Source organism: Oncorhynchus kisutch, linkage group LG25 (genome assembly GCF_002021735.2).
Source record: "Oncorhynchus kisutch isolate 150728-3 linkage group LG25, Okis_V2, whole genome shotgun sequence".
Lineage (NCBI taxonomy): Eukaryota > Metazoa > Chordata > Actinopteri > Salmoniformes > Salmonidae > Oncorhynchus > Oncorhynchus kisutch.
Genome location: NC_034198.2, coordinates 25,859,750 through 25,873,561, shown reverse-complemented (window position 1 = coordinate 25,873,561; position 13,812 = coordinate 25,859,750). Strand labels below are relative to the sequence as shown.

The 13,812-nt window shown below is 43.4% G+C and overlaps 1 protein-coding gene across 2 annotated transcripts; it reads right to left on the bottom strand.

The window, feature by feature from the left end:
* Nucleotides 1-7,139: 7,139 nt before the first annotated feature.
* On the bottom strand, nucleotides 7,140-12,351 carry LOC109870381 (ras-related protein Rab-4A). 2 transcript variants are annotated; one of them, XM_020460870.2, is made up of 8 exons: nucleotides 12,202-12,351; nucleotides 11,678-11,758; nucleotides 11,395-11,509; nucleotides 10,691-10,753; nucleotides 10,219-10,373; nucleotides 9,722-9,817; nucleotides 9,462-9,606; nucleotides 7,140-8,275 (listed from the first exon to the last, which is right to left on the bottom strand). In XM_020460870.2, the coding sequence occupies exons 1-7, from the start codon at nucleotides 12,215-12,217 to the stop codon at nucleotides 9,491-9,493; spliced, it is 642 nt and encodes a 213-aa protein (XP_020316459.1). In that variant the 5' UTR covers nucleotides 12,218-12,351; the 3' UTR covers nucleotides 7,140-8,275; nucleotides 9,462-9,490. The 2 variants fall into 2 exon arrangements, with proteins under 2 accessions (XP_020316459.1, XP_031661000.1); XM_031805140.1 differs by lacking the exon at nucleotides 12,202-12,351 and adding an exon at nucleotides 12,074-12,177.
* Nucleotides 12,352-13,812: the final 1,461 nt, after the last annotated feature.

Genomic DNA, 13,812 nt, shown 5'->3' with positions numbered 1-13,812 from the left:
GATTTTTGCAATGTTACGAAGATGGAAAAACGCTCACCTTGAAATATTCTTGATACTTTTGTCAGAAGAGAGACAAGATTAATTGTGAGATCAAACAGTAGGCCTCTGTTTCTAGAACTAGTATCTTTGTTATGTCCTAGTTTAAAAGTTAAACATTTGCCACCATCCACTTCCTTATGTCTGAAACACAGACTTCCAGGGTTGGCAATTTGCATTGACCCCCTTTTTTACACTGCTGCTACCCACTGTTAATTATCTATGCATAGTCACTTTACCCCGACCTACATGTACAGTACATACAGTATTACCTCGATTAAACCTGTACCTGCGCACGTTGACTTAATACCGGTACCCCCTGTATATGGCCTCGTTATTTTTATTTTATTTTGTTAGTTTTTATATTAGATGTAAAAATATAGCAAATATTTTGTTACATACGTACAAAAAAAGCTCAGCATTGTTGATTTAATGGCTGTAAGTAAGCATTTCACGTTAGAGTTAAATATTCCTCAATATTAAAAAAGACCCAAGCCGCTAAATAATAACAACGCAAGTCTATAGATACACTTTCCTACTCATTCATTACTGCTGGAGTTCTTGTTGTAGCGCTGAGTTGAAAGTGTTGAATACAAAGTGCTGAGTAAGAACTTCAACGTGAACTCAGTCATAAAAACAGCCCTTTGCTGTATTCATTGACAGTCTCTCTCTACTCATGGTTTTAAATATTTTGAAATCTCCAGTGGCGGGTATTCATGGATGCCACGGGAAGCCAGGATTCCCCAAAAACAGACCAATAATTGCTTTAAAGAATATATATTTTGTCTCCCAGTGTTTCAAAATGTTCCTTCAAGAGGCTGAACGTTTCTCACAGGAGAAAGCATCCGAGCGAGCGAAACAGCGCCCCTCTGTATCTCTACGTGTAGGTCATCTATCTGATACTGCCTGGTTGTAACGGCATTCAGAGGTGGAAGAAGGATCGGACCAAAGCGCAGCGTGGTAAGTGTTCATGATGATTTATTCAAAACGAACTGAACACTGAAATACAAAACAATAAACGATGTGAACAAAACGAAAACCGAGACACCCACAATCCAAAAGTGAAACCCAGGCTACCTAAGTATGATTCTCAATCAGAGACAACTAACGACACCTGCCTCTGATTGAGAACCATACTGGGCCGAACACAAAAACCAACATAGAAAAACAAACATAGACTGCCCACCCCAACTCACGCCCTGACCATACTAAAACAAAGAATAAAATAATAGAACTATGGTCAGAACGTGACAGTACCCCCCCGAAAGGTGTGGACTCTGGCCGCAAAACCTGAACCTATAGGGGAGGGTCTGGGTGGGCGTCTGTCCGCGCTGGTGGCTCTGGCGCGGGACGTGGACTCCACTTCACCACAGTTTTTGTCCACCTCCTCAACCGCCCCCTTGGCCTCTTATGAGCGGCGACCCTTGCCGCCAACCTCGGACTGGGGACCCTCGCCACGGGTCCCCAATGGACGGGAGACTCCGGCGGCTCAGAACAGACGGGAGACTCCGGCGGCCCAGGACAGGCGGGAGATTCCGGCAGCTCAGGACAGGTGGGAGACTTCGGCGACTCAGGACAGGCGGGAGACTCCGGTGGCCCAGGACAGACGGTAGACTCCGGCGGCCCAGGACAGACGGGAGACTCCGGCAGCCCAGGACAGACGGGAGACTCCGGCGGCCCAGGACAGACGGAAGACTCCGGCGGCCCAGGACAGACGGGAGACTCCGGCGGCCCAGGACAGACGGGAGACTCCGGCGGCCCAGGACAGACGGAAGACTCCGGCAGCCCAGGACAGATGGGAGACTCCGGCGGCTCAGGACAGACGGGAGACTCCGGCGGCTCAGGACAGACGGGAGACTCCGGCGGCTCAGGAAAGACGGCAGACTCCGGCGGCTCAGGACAGACGGGAGACTCCGGCGGCTCAGGTCAGACGGGAGACTCTGGCGGATCAGGACAGACGGGAGACTCTGACAGCGCTGGACAGGCAGGAGCACCTGTAGGGAGAAGATGGAGAGACAGCCTGGTGCGGGGGGCTTCCACCGGAGGGCTGGTGCGTGGAGATGGCACCGGATAGACCGGACCGTGCAGGCGCACTGGAGCTCTTGAGCACCGAGCCTGCCCAACCTTACCTGGTTGAATGCTCCCCGTAGCCAGGCCAGTGCGGCGAGGTGGAATAGCCCGCACTGGGCTGTGCTGGCGAACCGGGGACACCATGCGTAAGGCTGGTGCCATGTACGCCGGCCCGTGGAGACGCACTGGAGACCAGATGCGTAGAGCCGGCTTCGTGGCACCTGGCTCGATGCCCACTCTAGCCCGGCTGATACGAGGAGCTGGAACGTACCACACTGGGCTATGCACACGTCCCTCTCGCTCTCCGGTAAGCACGGGGAGTTGGCGCAGGTCTCCTACCTGCCTTAGCCACACTCCCCGTGTATCCCCCCCAATACATTTTTGGGGCTGCCTCTCAGGCTTCCAGCCGCGCTGCCGTGCTGCCTCCTCATACCTGCGCCTCTCTGCTTTTGCTGCCTCCAGCTCTGCTTTGGGGCGGCGATATTCCCCTGGCTGTGCCCAGGGTCTTTTGCCGTCCAGAATCTCCTCCCAAGTCCAGTTCTCTAAATATCGCTGCCTCTCCTGCTGCTGCCCGTTACCACGCTGCTTGGTCCTTTTGTGGTGGGTGTTTCTGTAACGGCATTCAGAGGTGGAAGAAGGATCGGACCAAAGCGCAGCGTGGTAAGTGTTCATGATGATTTATTCAAAACGAACTGAACAATGAACTACAAAACAATAAACGATGTGAACAAAACAAAAACCGAAACAGTACCGTGTGGCCCAAAGACTCACACGGAAACAAACACCCACAATCCAAAAGTGAAATCCAGGCTACCTAAGTATGATTCTCAATCAGAGACAACTAACGACACCTGCCTCTGATTGAGAACCATACTGGGCCGAACACAAAAACAAACATAGACTGCCCACCCCAGCCCTGACCATACTAAAACAAAGAATAAAATAACAGAACTATTGTCAGAACGTGACACTGGTCCAAACGAGTATGACATTGTTTGTTGCTGCCTGTTGCATTGAAGGCAAGGGAAGCCAGCGAGCATCTGGCTTCCCTTGACAAAAAAGTACACACAATTAGCCAATCAGTGTTGAGCTAAACTGAGCGATCTCAACAGTGAAGGGTTTTTCTACTTGCACAAACGCACACAGAGATCAGGACCATGGACAGCCAGATCATTTTTAGCTTATGTTGATTGGACTAAAATGTTTTTGGTATATTTTAGTTGTCACTGTATTAGACTAAGCAGAGGTGAGTTGATGTTGAAATGTTGATGTTGAAATGGGGCTGGAATAGTGGAGGCAGCTCCTGTTTTCTTTGCGACTTCCATTAACTCTCTGTGGTTCTAAATCAATAGTTGTTAAGTGGTCCGAAAATGTTGGAAACATTAACTTGCTTGACCGTGCTGTAGGTCATGTATCTGTGTTACTGTACATGCAATATGCTTTGTGGACTTCATAGATTGTAATATGGCTTGGCTTCCCCAGTGATTTTACCCATGCACCGCTACTTGAAATCTCACAGTAACAACTTTGCTGTAGCTTTCTTTTAAGCCTGCTACATGACTGCAGACAAGGTAATCCAAGCCATGCGATTGGCCAGCATTAGTAGGCTTATAGTGCACTTGATTTGCTGGGAAGGCAGAGTTTGTATCTTCAGACATATGAAATGGTTTGATATGGCGACAGTTGCGTACCCAGAGCACAGCTGAATTGGGTGTAACTACCGCCAACAGCACGAGACAAATCAAAATTGGCAGAAATGTTTGGCAATCGACTAGGAATGCCTTGGAGATCGACCAGTTGATCTCCAAGGCAGTATGTATTGCCTGAAGGGGCAGCGGCCACTAAATGGCATAAGCTGCTCTACAACAGTAACGTTGGGCGCAGGGTTGTAAAACAGGAGAAGGCGGTCCACCCACTTATCCCACAATGACCTGATTGTAGCTAGCTTGTCTCTCTGCCACAGAGCTGGTCTGTTGTCTCGGTTATCGAAGTGGATAATCCTGGAAATAGTGTGGAACGGAAAAGTTGTATGGAAAAGTTCTCTGCCAGTTTCTGCATCCCATAGGGATTCTGTGGATCTGAAAACACCAGCAAGGAAAGAACCCCAAAGTAAGCATGTAAATGAGTTTAATCTATCTCCTACCAACTCTCTCCAAAAATACACCTTCCCTCCAAATTAGTACAGTCCAGAATGATGTTCTGAATGGTGTCTGGGATGAACAGTTCAAAAGAAGACTTTATGTCCTGTACATGAGTAACCACCATCCGCATCGGCCCTGGTTGCATCCTTATTACATTGGCAGCCATGCGGGGTGGCTCATTCCTTGGACAAGAAGACCAGCTCACCTGCAGGCTGCTGATGAGCTGGTTGCTGACAGGCTGGCTGGCTGAGGGTCAATCACATCCTCTTCTTCCAACTCACTGTCAGACTCAGAATTGACATGTTGACAGAATTGACATCATCTTCATATTAAGAAAAGTATTCACCTCCAAAGTGGAAGACACTCCTTCCACGCTAGCTTCTCTCTCTGCAAAATTAAGGCCCTCTGAGCAGAGATTATTTTTCCATACTGATTGATTGTGGTAAGGAGCTACACATGCAAAGCTATTTATTTGTTGTGTCCCCAATTTGCAACTGGCTGGCGTAGTGTGGGAAAAAAGCACTTTTCTTTTAACAGTGTATCAATATGTTTTGCGCAGGCACCCGCAAGACATTGTGTTGTTTCACACACTAAAACAACCTGTCTGTCTCCATGCTTATGTTGAAACAGCAGGCCGAGGGAGGAGGAAGACAGAGTGAACGCACAGAGTAAACCTTTTTGTTTCATTTTTACACACACACTTTTATTATCCTCTGGTCCAGTGGACCCGAACACCACATTTATTTATTTAACTCGGCAAGTCAGTTAAGAACAAATTCTTATTTACAATGACGGCCTACCCCGGCCAAACCCAGACGACGCTGGGCCAATTGTGTGCCGCCGTATGGGACTCACAATCACGGCCAGATGTGATACAGCCTGGATTCGAACCAGGGACAGGAGTGACGCCTCTTGCACTGAGATGCAGTGCCTTAGACCCCTGCGCTACTCGGGAGCCCACATGTGTGATATAAACATGTAGGGAGTGTACAGTGTGCACTCAATGAAAATGTGTTATTTTGCATGTTCTTCACAGAAAATGAGCCAAGGTCAATGAATCTCAGGTAGAAAAAATAAATAATTGTATAATTTTTCTTTCAGTAAACATTGAAAATGTTTACATTGAAAACACCACACAAAGGTTAAATAATTAGCAATAAATAAATGCAATAAGTCGTAGATAACTTGTACTTCTTTTTAAATCATTGTTGACAGTTTGTGCAATATTCTGTTTCAAATAGCTGCAACCGGGCCAATGCTTACAGTGATCATAGCCATGGGATGTGTGCATTAATTGTAATAATCTACCAGCTACGGATAACAATTTATTCACTGACATGTGAAAGTAAGCTGTAGTACACAAAATGTTATTGTGAAGTATGGCACAATTACAATTTTACTTCAGTCATAACATTAAGGCCTTTATTCATTGAAAGCTATGGAACATCTTCATGTCAGTGTAATGGCTTGTCAGTGCTATAGTGAAATATGTTAATGTGAAACTGTAATGAACAAAAATAGAAAAGCAACATGCAACAATTTAAACGAGATAGTTCATATAAGAAAAGCAGTCACGTGAAGTATTCATTATGCCTAATCTCTGGAGTTCACACGACTGGGAAGGGGCGCAGCTATGGGTTGGCCTGGGAGGCCATAGGCCCACCCACTGGGGAGGCAGGCCAAGCCAACCAGAATGAGTTTCTCCCCATAAAAAGGGCTTTATTACAGACAGAAATACTCCTGTTTCATCAGCTGACCAGGGGGCTGGTGTCAGATGATCCCACAGGTGAAGAAGGTGGTAGAATGGTAGACTTCTGTGGAGGGAGCAAATATCCAGCTCCAACTGATAAAAAAACATCACTATTTTGTATGATTAAATGTTTAAGCTTTTACACATTCAAACGGAGCCGATACAGGTATCAGATTGCAATTTGATGTTCAAGTATTTTGACATTGTGTGCTAGGCTTCATAAACTACTTTTTACTAAATCATTTGACTTATTTGATTGATTTACACATACACATACATTTATCAGCATGACAAAAATTCTTAAAAATAAAATCTGCTGGAGCGTGTCATTAAACAAAAATACAGATAAATGCCATACTGTACTACTCTGAAATGTAACAAACGGGACAAGAGGGAAGAGGACACACAGTAGCATAATGGAGGACTGATGGGCAATTTCAGAACTGTAGCTGGCATTGCCTTTTCTCCCCATCGAAAACATCAATCTTCAAAATACTGTAGAACTTGGTCCAACCCTGAGGAGAGGGGATCAGTGGATTCTGTCAGTCATCTCAACACAATGGTGGCATTGTAGGTTATTTTCTTCAGTCGCATCGAACCTGGGTTAGTTTTAGGTCTCAGGAACTATATTAATACGACACAGCAATCTTGCTCTTGCAAACGGTCAATCTAAGCAGACAGACACAATAACATTCTGGAGCCTGCCATTTCACACAGGCAGCCCAATTCTGATATTCTTCCCACTAATTGGTATTTTTCAGAGCTGATCTGATTTGTCAAATGACCAATAATAAAAAAATATCAGAATTGGGCTGCCTTTCTAAACACAGCCGAAGTGCACTGAAAAGCCCCCTGATCTGCATTAGGAAAATGGTCATTGAATTAAATGACTGTCATCCATCATATTAACTTTGGTGCAAGGTGTCAAAAGGGAAGTAGCTCACCGTGCAGCCAGCTTGTGACCCAGTTTATCCACCTGTGTAATAACAAAACCTACACAACTCCATAAATATACTATTACACAGCTATGAATAATTATTAGAAAGTTACTACAGGTATAACAATTTACCAAGTATTCTAAATGGATATTACACACTTAAGTAATAAAGATGACAACAAAGAGGAATCACCTTAGAACAATATACAAACATACATTTTGAATACTTTATTTTAAAAAGAGCTTCTATATCATTGAGAATAAATTAAAAAAGCATGACATGACTCATAACAATTAGGGAGGGAAAAACAACAACTAATAATATCAACAAAGAACAACCCAAACAACGGGTCAATGAAACCAGCAGGCGTGAGACAGTGCCGATTGATAATTCTCACTATAACATGACATAATTGATAGATTATTCTTCAGCTAATAATTCATTTTCTGATATTCAGTCCATAAAATATGCTTTGAGGCAGTGGTTCCCAAACTCACTCAGCCCCCCCCCCCCCCCCCCCCCCCCCCCCTCTCCATCACTGGGGAACATCCGTCTATTTCTATGGGCACAAGCACTGTCTATGACAGGAACTGTTCACATCCCTTGTTGGCAGTTTTAAAGCTAATTTCCTGCAATTCTACACATTCCGCCATGTCTTGTGTGTTCATGTGATATCTGAGTGACTCGAACATTACAACAATATCAGTGGGCTAAAAAAAAAAAAAAAAAAAAAAAAAAAAAAAAAAAAAACTTGGGCTAGTTGATCTGGACATTTTTTCGCCCCAATTTTCGTGAGTCTTGTCCCATCGCTGCAACTCCCCTTCTGACAGGGACGCGCCCCACAGTTTGGGAACCACTGCTTTGAGGGACTATATGATGTGTTCTTTATACAGATAACACTGTACATAATGCAATATGCTATGGGTAGCATAGGGCAGAAGTACAGGGGTGAAAGTATGATGTCAGGTCCCATTATCATATAGCATCTCAGACTTAGTGTGCTGATCTAGGATTTGGGTTCCCTGTTATCGTGTTCATTATTATATAAAAGGAAAAACAAATCATATCAGCAATCATACTCTGAGACGCTTTATGAATACAGCCCAGATGATTAAAGGGCTTGAGTAAGATGGAACGGGACTCTCTGCCTGTGTCTGAGGGGCCTAGGAACAAGCTCAGCAGTCCAGAGTAGGGCCAGGAATCCAGGACTCTCTGTGGGTCTCTGACAGAACATCCAGAAGTTGGAAAGATAAAAGGTCAGAGAAGAATCGCTCCACCATTATGAGCCCTGTATCATGTTCCCTACATCTCATCTTTCCTCGAAGTCTTCACCAACCTGCCTGAAAACAAGAACAGAGAGAGGTTTGAAACCATACACACAGAAATGTGTGGGGATCTTGTAAATTAGCCCCTTTAGCTAAGAAACCTGTGTCAACGTGAGGTTAATAGTTACATTTTGTTACAATTGCGTGCTGGCAATATTTGCCATGTACTCAACTCTACACTGTAATTTACAAATGAATTTATCATTTATTTTTGTAGACATAGTACCCCTCTATTTATGCCTAGCATTTTTTTGCAAAACACTACAATACCAAAAAAAAATCTCAGGTAAATGTATCTGCCCAGATAGAAAACTGTATTGACAACAGTTGTGTGGAGCCACATCCACACAGCTTTTAAGCAGGGTCATTCGATCATTCTCAAACTGTTGAGCCCCTTTAGCTTCCCCTCTCACTAAAGAGGCGGAGTCATTTTGGGTGGCTATGGTTTTCTGTATCATCGACACATCAGGCACTTGGGAGCTGGAGGACAGAAATAGCCAAAGGTGGCTCCTTCCTCTCTGTGAGATCCCTAAAAATAGCCCCCTGGACCCTATCCAACCACACACCCACCCATCGACCCAAGGGGGAGATACAGTACAACAGAATAAAACTCTGGACTTTGGGAGTTACATTTGGGACACAGGCATTGACTTTACCCTGAATTCAGTATGATGATACTGGTGAAAGTAGCATCAGAGATCACCTTGCAGCAATAGAAAAGTAATCATTACAAACCACTTCAGGGAAACCATTTGAGAAGAACATGGATCCGCATTGTGATAATCTTTTATTTGAGTTCTGATTGTTTGTTTTGACAGGACATATGTAAGTACCAACATTTGAGAGGGGTAAAGAAAGTAGTTAAGGGCACAGATAATCGGCCCAGCCAGGGTTCAGCATTTGGTGCATTAAGGCCGAATCTTTAAAGCTAATGGAGGGGCTTCTCAAAATGGCAAATTAATGCTTTACCTGCTCCATGCAATGCAACACAGTCTACTGTAAAATAGAGAGGACTTTTGAATTGCCTCTTACATAACATGTGAATGTGAAAAGCATTTTGAATCTGCCTGCTATTTTGAGAGGGAGCATTTTGGATGTCACTAAACTGAGCTATTAATTAAGTTACTAGTGTGATAACACAAGGATAAGTCACAGAGCAGAATCCTATGCAGTAGGCAGCACTGAGGGGGAGGAGTCTCACCTTGGTCCTGGGCATACTGAGTGTGTTCACTAACAGCCACATTCCTGAGCGCTCTCGGCCTGTCCCCTGCGAGGGGAGCGCAGCTGGCGCAGCGCGGCGTCTCCGTACTGGATCCCTGATCCCATCCTCTCCGGGTCCAACTCTCCTGGAAGAGAACAGAGAGAGAGAAATAGAGAGAGAAAAAAAAAAGTGAGATTAGTTGGTAAACTACGATTTCATTGCTGTTGGTTAAGGTGAGAAGATACTGAATGCAGAGATACCTGACTCTATCTTGTTGAGGATTTTCCTGGCACACTGCACAAAGGCCTCCTCTACATTCTCCCCTGTCAGAGCACTTGTCTCCAGAAACATAAGCTCTGAAACAGACAAGACAGCAGGACACAATAATAACAATGATTATCATCAATGTTGATAACATTTGAACACAAGAGAATTAGTCAGCATTTAGCTGTGGAGGACAAGAATTGCAACGGTTTTGTGGGCAATAGTTCACACCAGCGAGTTGTCCTACAGTGACCTCTAGTGGAGTATACACAGTGCAACAATCAGAAATTAGGATTTCAGGTCTGCATCAGAGGGTAGGGGGTAGATTTGGGTCCATATACATCAAGCTTCTCAGAGTGGGAGTGCTGATCTATGATCAGTTTTGCCGTTTTTTAGACTACATAGAGGATCTGCACTCCCAGTCTGAGGCGCTTGACACAGGGAGCAGTTTGGAATTCAGCTGTAAAGGGATCATCATTCATACTAAACGCACCATTTTCCTGAGCAAAGCGAGACGCCTCCAGGAAGGTGACCTCCCGGTCTGCGTCCAAGTCCTTCTTGTTACCACACAGGATTATGACAATATTTTGGCTGGCCAGCATCCTGGCGTCTGTCAGCCAGTTGGTCAGGGCGTTGTAGGTTTCCCGGCTGAGGATGATCAGGTCAATGGAGCGAGAGAGAGAGCAGTGGAAACATACAAATCAGACTTGGTGGTTCACTAAAATCACAGTAGGCTTTAGGAAGGTTCGAGCAGTGTTTTCCAAAACAGTCAATCGGGAGCCACTGTGCAACCAATGAGTCATATCATATCTAGGTCGCTTTGAAACGTACTACATTCAACATGTCTTTTAGAAAGATTTGTGTTTTATTAAAACAACATACCCCTTGAAGGTCCACCCATAATAAGGCAAGGATTATTTCTCCTCAACTCTCCTGATCACCTATGAGTAGGTAAATTAGCCTACCTGGTGATGTCATATACAAGCAGGGCTCCAGCAGCGCCTCTGTAGTAACTCCGTGTAACAGACCTGGGAGAGGAAAGCAATTGTAACATCAGTTGAAAATACACAAGTGCATAAATATAAACATTTTACACATCCTAATTACATTTATTAAATTGACATTCTCCATCTCCTACATCTATAGTTAGCTATACATAAAAGCATTTAGTGCCATCCAAGCTGGATAAGGAGTTGGTCAATGTGCAAAACAAAATGCTCAAGGTGCTCAGTAACCTTTATTTAACTAGGCAAGTCAGTTAAGAACAAATTATTATTTACAATGACGGCCTACACCCGCCAAACCCGGATGACGCTGGGCCAATTGTGCACCGCCCTATGGGACTCCCAATCACAGCCAGTTGTAACACAGCCTGGATCCGAACCAGGGTGTTTGTAGTGACGCCTCAAGCACTGCGAAACAGTGCCCCAGACCGCCACGCCACTCGGGAGCAGTAATAGTGTTTCAGAATTTTAGCTGCGCTACACATTATTAACTCCCCCACAACAGTTGGCCATGATTCATTTTACTTGCTGTTCTAAGGATCTGGCACAAGTTCTCTAATGATCAGCTGGAGATGAAACAGTCCAAGCTGGTTTGAGAAAAAATGTCTAATGCCCTGCCACAGTAGGAGTAAGTATGTGAAATGCTCTCACATACTGTACAGTACCTGAATCTCTCTTGTCCCGCAGTGTCCCAGATTTGGAGTTTGACATATTTGTTTACCACGTTGATTATCTTTGAGCCAAACTCCACTCCAATGGTGTGATTCGAATCGTCTTTGACTGTGATTTAAATGAAATCATTCCACAACACACAGCTAGATCACAACAATGCCTGTTAATGTATTCAAAGTTAAGTTAATCATAAATTGTAGCCTGTTCCTAAAATAAACTACAAGTCATAGCTAGATAGAAAATACATGTCAAAACAATCAATTGGATATAACTTACATCTCTTCTCAATAAACTGGTGAAGAAGACATGATTTTCCAGTTCCTGCATTTCCAATCACTAGGAATTTGAACAGAAAATCTAGAAGAGGAAAAACAAACAAAGTTCATTTTAAATCATTAGAGAATGCGTATTCTTAGGCTAGTTGGATAGAAAGCTGGCTAACGTTAGTTAAGTAACAGGCGCACTACTTGCAGAACAGAAGCTATGTTATTGCTTCATGCAGAACGTTACATTTGCGTCGACATTTAGCTAGCTAACTTTGCTAGTTGTCTGACATTCAAATGGCTTTCTAGATAGCTAGCTAAGAAACCAATTAATGATGACATTTGACGGAGATGCAAGCGATCTAGCGAAACTAAAGTTAGCCAGCTAGCTAATGTTAGCTAGTTATACCCCCAACAACGAGTAAACATGAAAGCATAGCACATAGGCTATTTGTTTTGATGGCATTACAATACACCTGCTCCATCTCAGCTGGCTATCTATTGTGTAACGCGACCTGACTGATCAAGATTTCTTACCGTATGTCTCAGACATGGCAATGGTCTGGTTTTATTTGCTAGCAATATCCTATTGTTTTTCTTGAGGCACTGCAGCTTCGAAATTAATTGAAGAAAAATCCCTAATAGCCGTGAATCCTACTGGATTTTCCTTCTCACTTCCCGTAGAACGCTTTTTCAAAATAAAAGCTCTATCAATCAACATTTAAAAAAAATCGATTGTCAATAATATAGTTAAATATAATTTCATTATTATTGCATGTCTAGTTATATTGAAATATAATTTTTACTTGTAAAATAGACAAATCTGGTTACTTTTGCATTACTTCAATTTTCTGAAGAAAATGTGTGCGCCTGTTTCCGCTATTACTGCTTGTTTTTTGTGTATGGTCAATGAGTGGCCCAGGGAAATGTGCTCATCTGTGGGGACACAAATGCGCGCACAGGAACACTACCTGATCTAACGAGCACACGAGGGGACAGCTTTATTACAGGCAATACTGTTTCTAACTGTCTTCATCTCCCCCATAGAAACAACAGTGACAGCACCGTCAACAAAAACGGAAGGGATCTGTTGCAGCTCTGTAGAAGCCTGGGTCTATACTTTGTCAATGGTAGGTTACAGGGACTCTTTGGGGAGATCCACCTACTGCTCACCTCTTGGCCACAGCACTGTAGACTATATGATTACAGACATTGACCCCTTCTCTCTCATCAATCTGGCAGTAAAAAAACATCAACTATATATTCAGGCAAATGGCAAAGAAGTACAATTGAAATGGATAAAAAACAAAACAAAAAAGATCACAGATGACAACTGGTTTGATGCAAATTGTAAAATTATAAGGAAAAAAACTTAGAACACTATCCAACCAAAAGCACAGAGACCCAAATAATGGTGAATTACGCCTTCATTACTGTGAGACTTTAAAACTTTATAAACAAACACTCAGAACCAAAAAAAGCACAGTGCAACAGCAAGCAGCTGACACTAATTGAGGAGTTCATAAACGCAAACAACTTTGGCAAAATTGGAAAAAACTAAAAAAGTCTAAAGAGGAATTGGCGATACAAAATGGTGACATATGGACAACCCATTTTAAACACTCTACAACACTGTTCAAATTGACACAAACACAGAACAACGGCAAATTCATGAGAAGTTGAATGGATTAGAAAAAGCTATAAAGGACAATCAAAATCCATTGGACTCCCCAATTACTGACCAGGAGCTCTATAAGAAACCTCAGGTCCTCAAATTTAAAACATCATGTGGACCTGATGGCATCCTAAATGAGATGCTCAAACTCACTAGTGGCAAATTTCAATTGGCTATATTAAAACTGTTTCATTTGATCCAGAGTGTAGGTTATTTCCCTGACATCTGGATTCAAGGACTCATAACCCCAATCTTTAAGGAAGGAGACAAATTTGACCCTAACAATTACAGAGGCATCTGTGTGAACAGTAACCTGGGGAAAGGTTTTCTGTAGTATTATAAATGTAAGAGTTCTAAACTTCCTTAATAAGCACAATGCCCTGAGTAAAAGCCAAATTGGATTTATACCAAAACATCACACGACTGATCATATTTACACCGTACACACCCTGATAGATAAACATGTCCACCAA

What these genes read in the sequence shown, in the direction of transcription:
- LOC109870381 (XM_031805140.1), bottom strand. Translation starts at nt 12,149, where the DNA reads ATGGAGCAGGTGTATTGTAATGCCATCAAAACAAATAGCCTATGTGCT. An exon ending in ATGTTTACTCGTTGTTGGGG is followed by an intron (nt 11,759 to 12,073) that starts GTATAACTAGCT and finishes TTCCTCTTCTAG; the next exon opens with ATTTTCTGTTCAAATTCCTA. An exon ending in CCAGTTTATTGAGAAGAGAT is followed by an intron (nt 11,510 to 11,677) that starts GTAAGTTATATC and finishes TTTAAATCACAG; the next exon opens with TCAAAGACGATTCGAATCAC.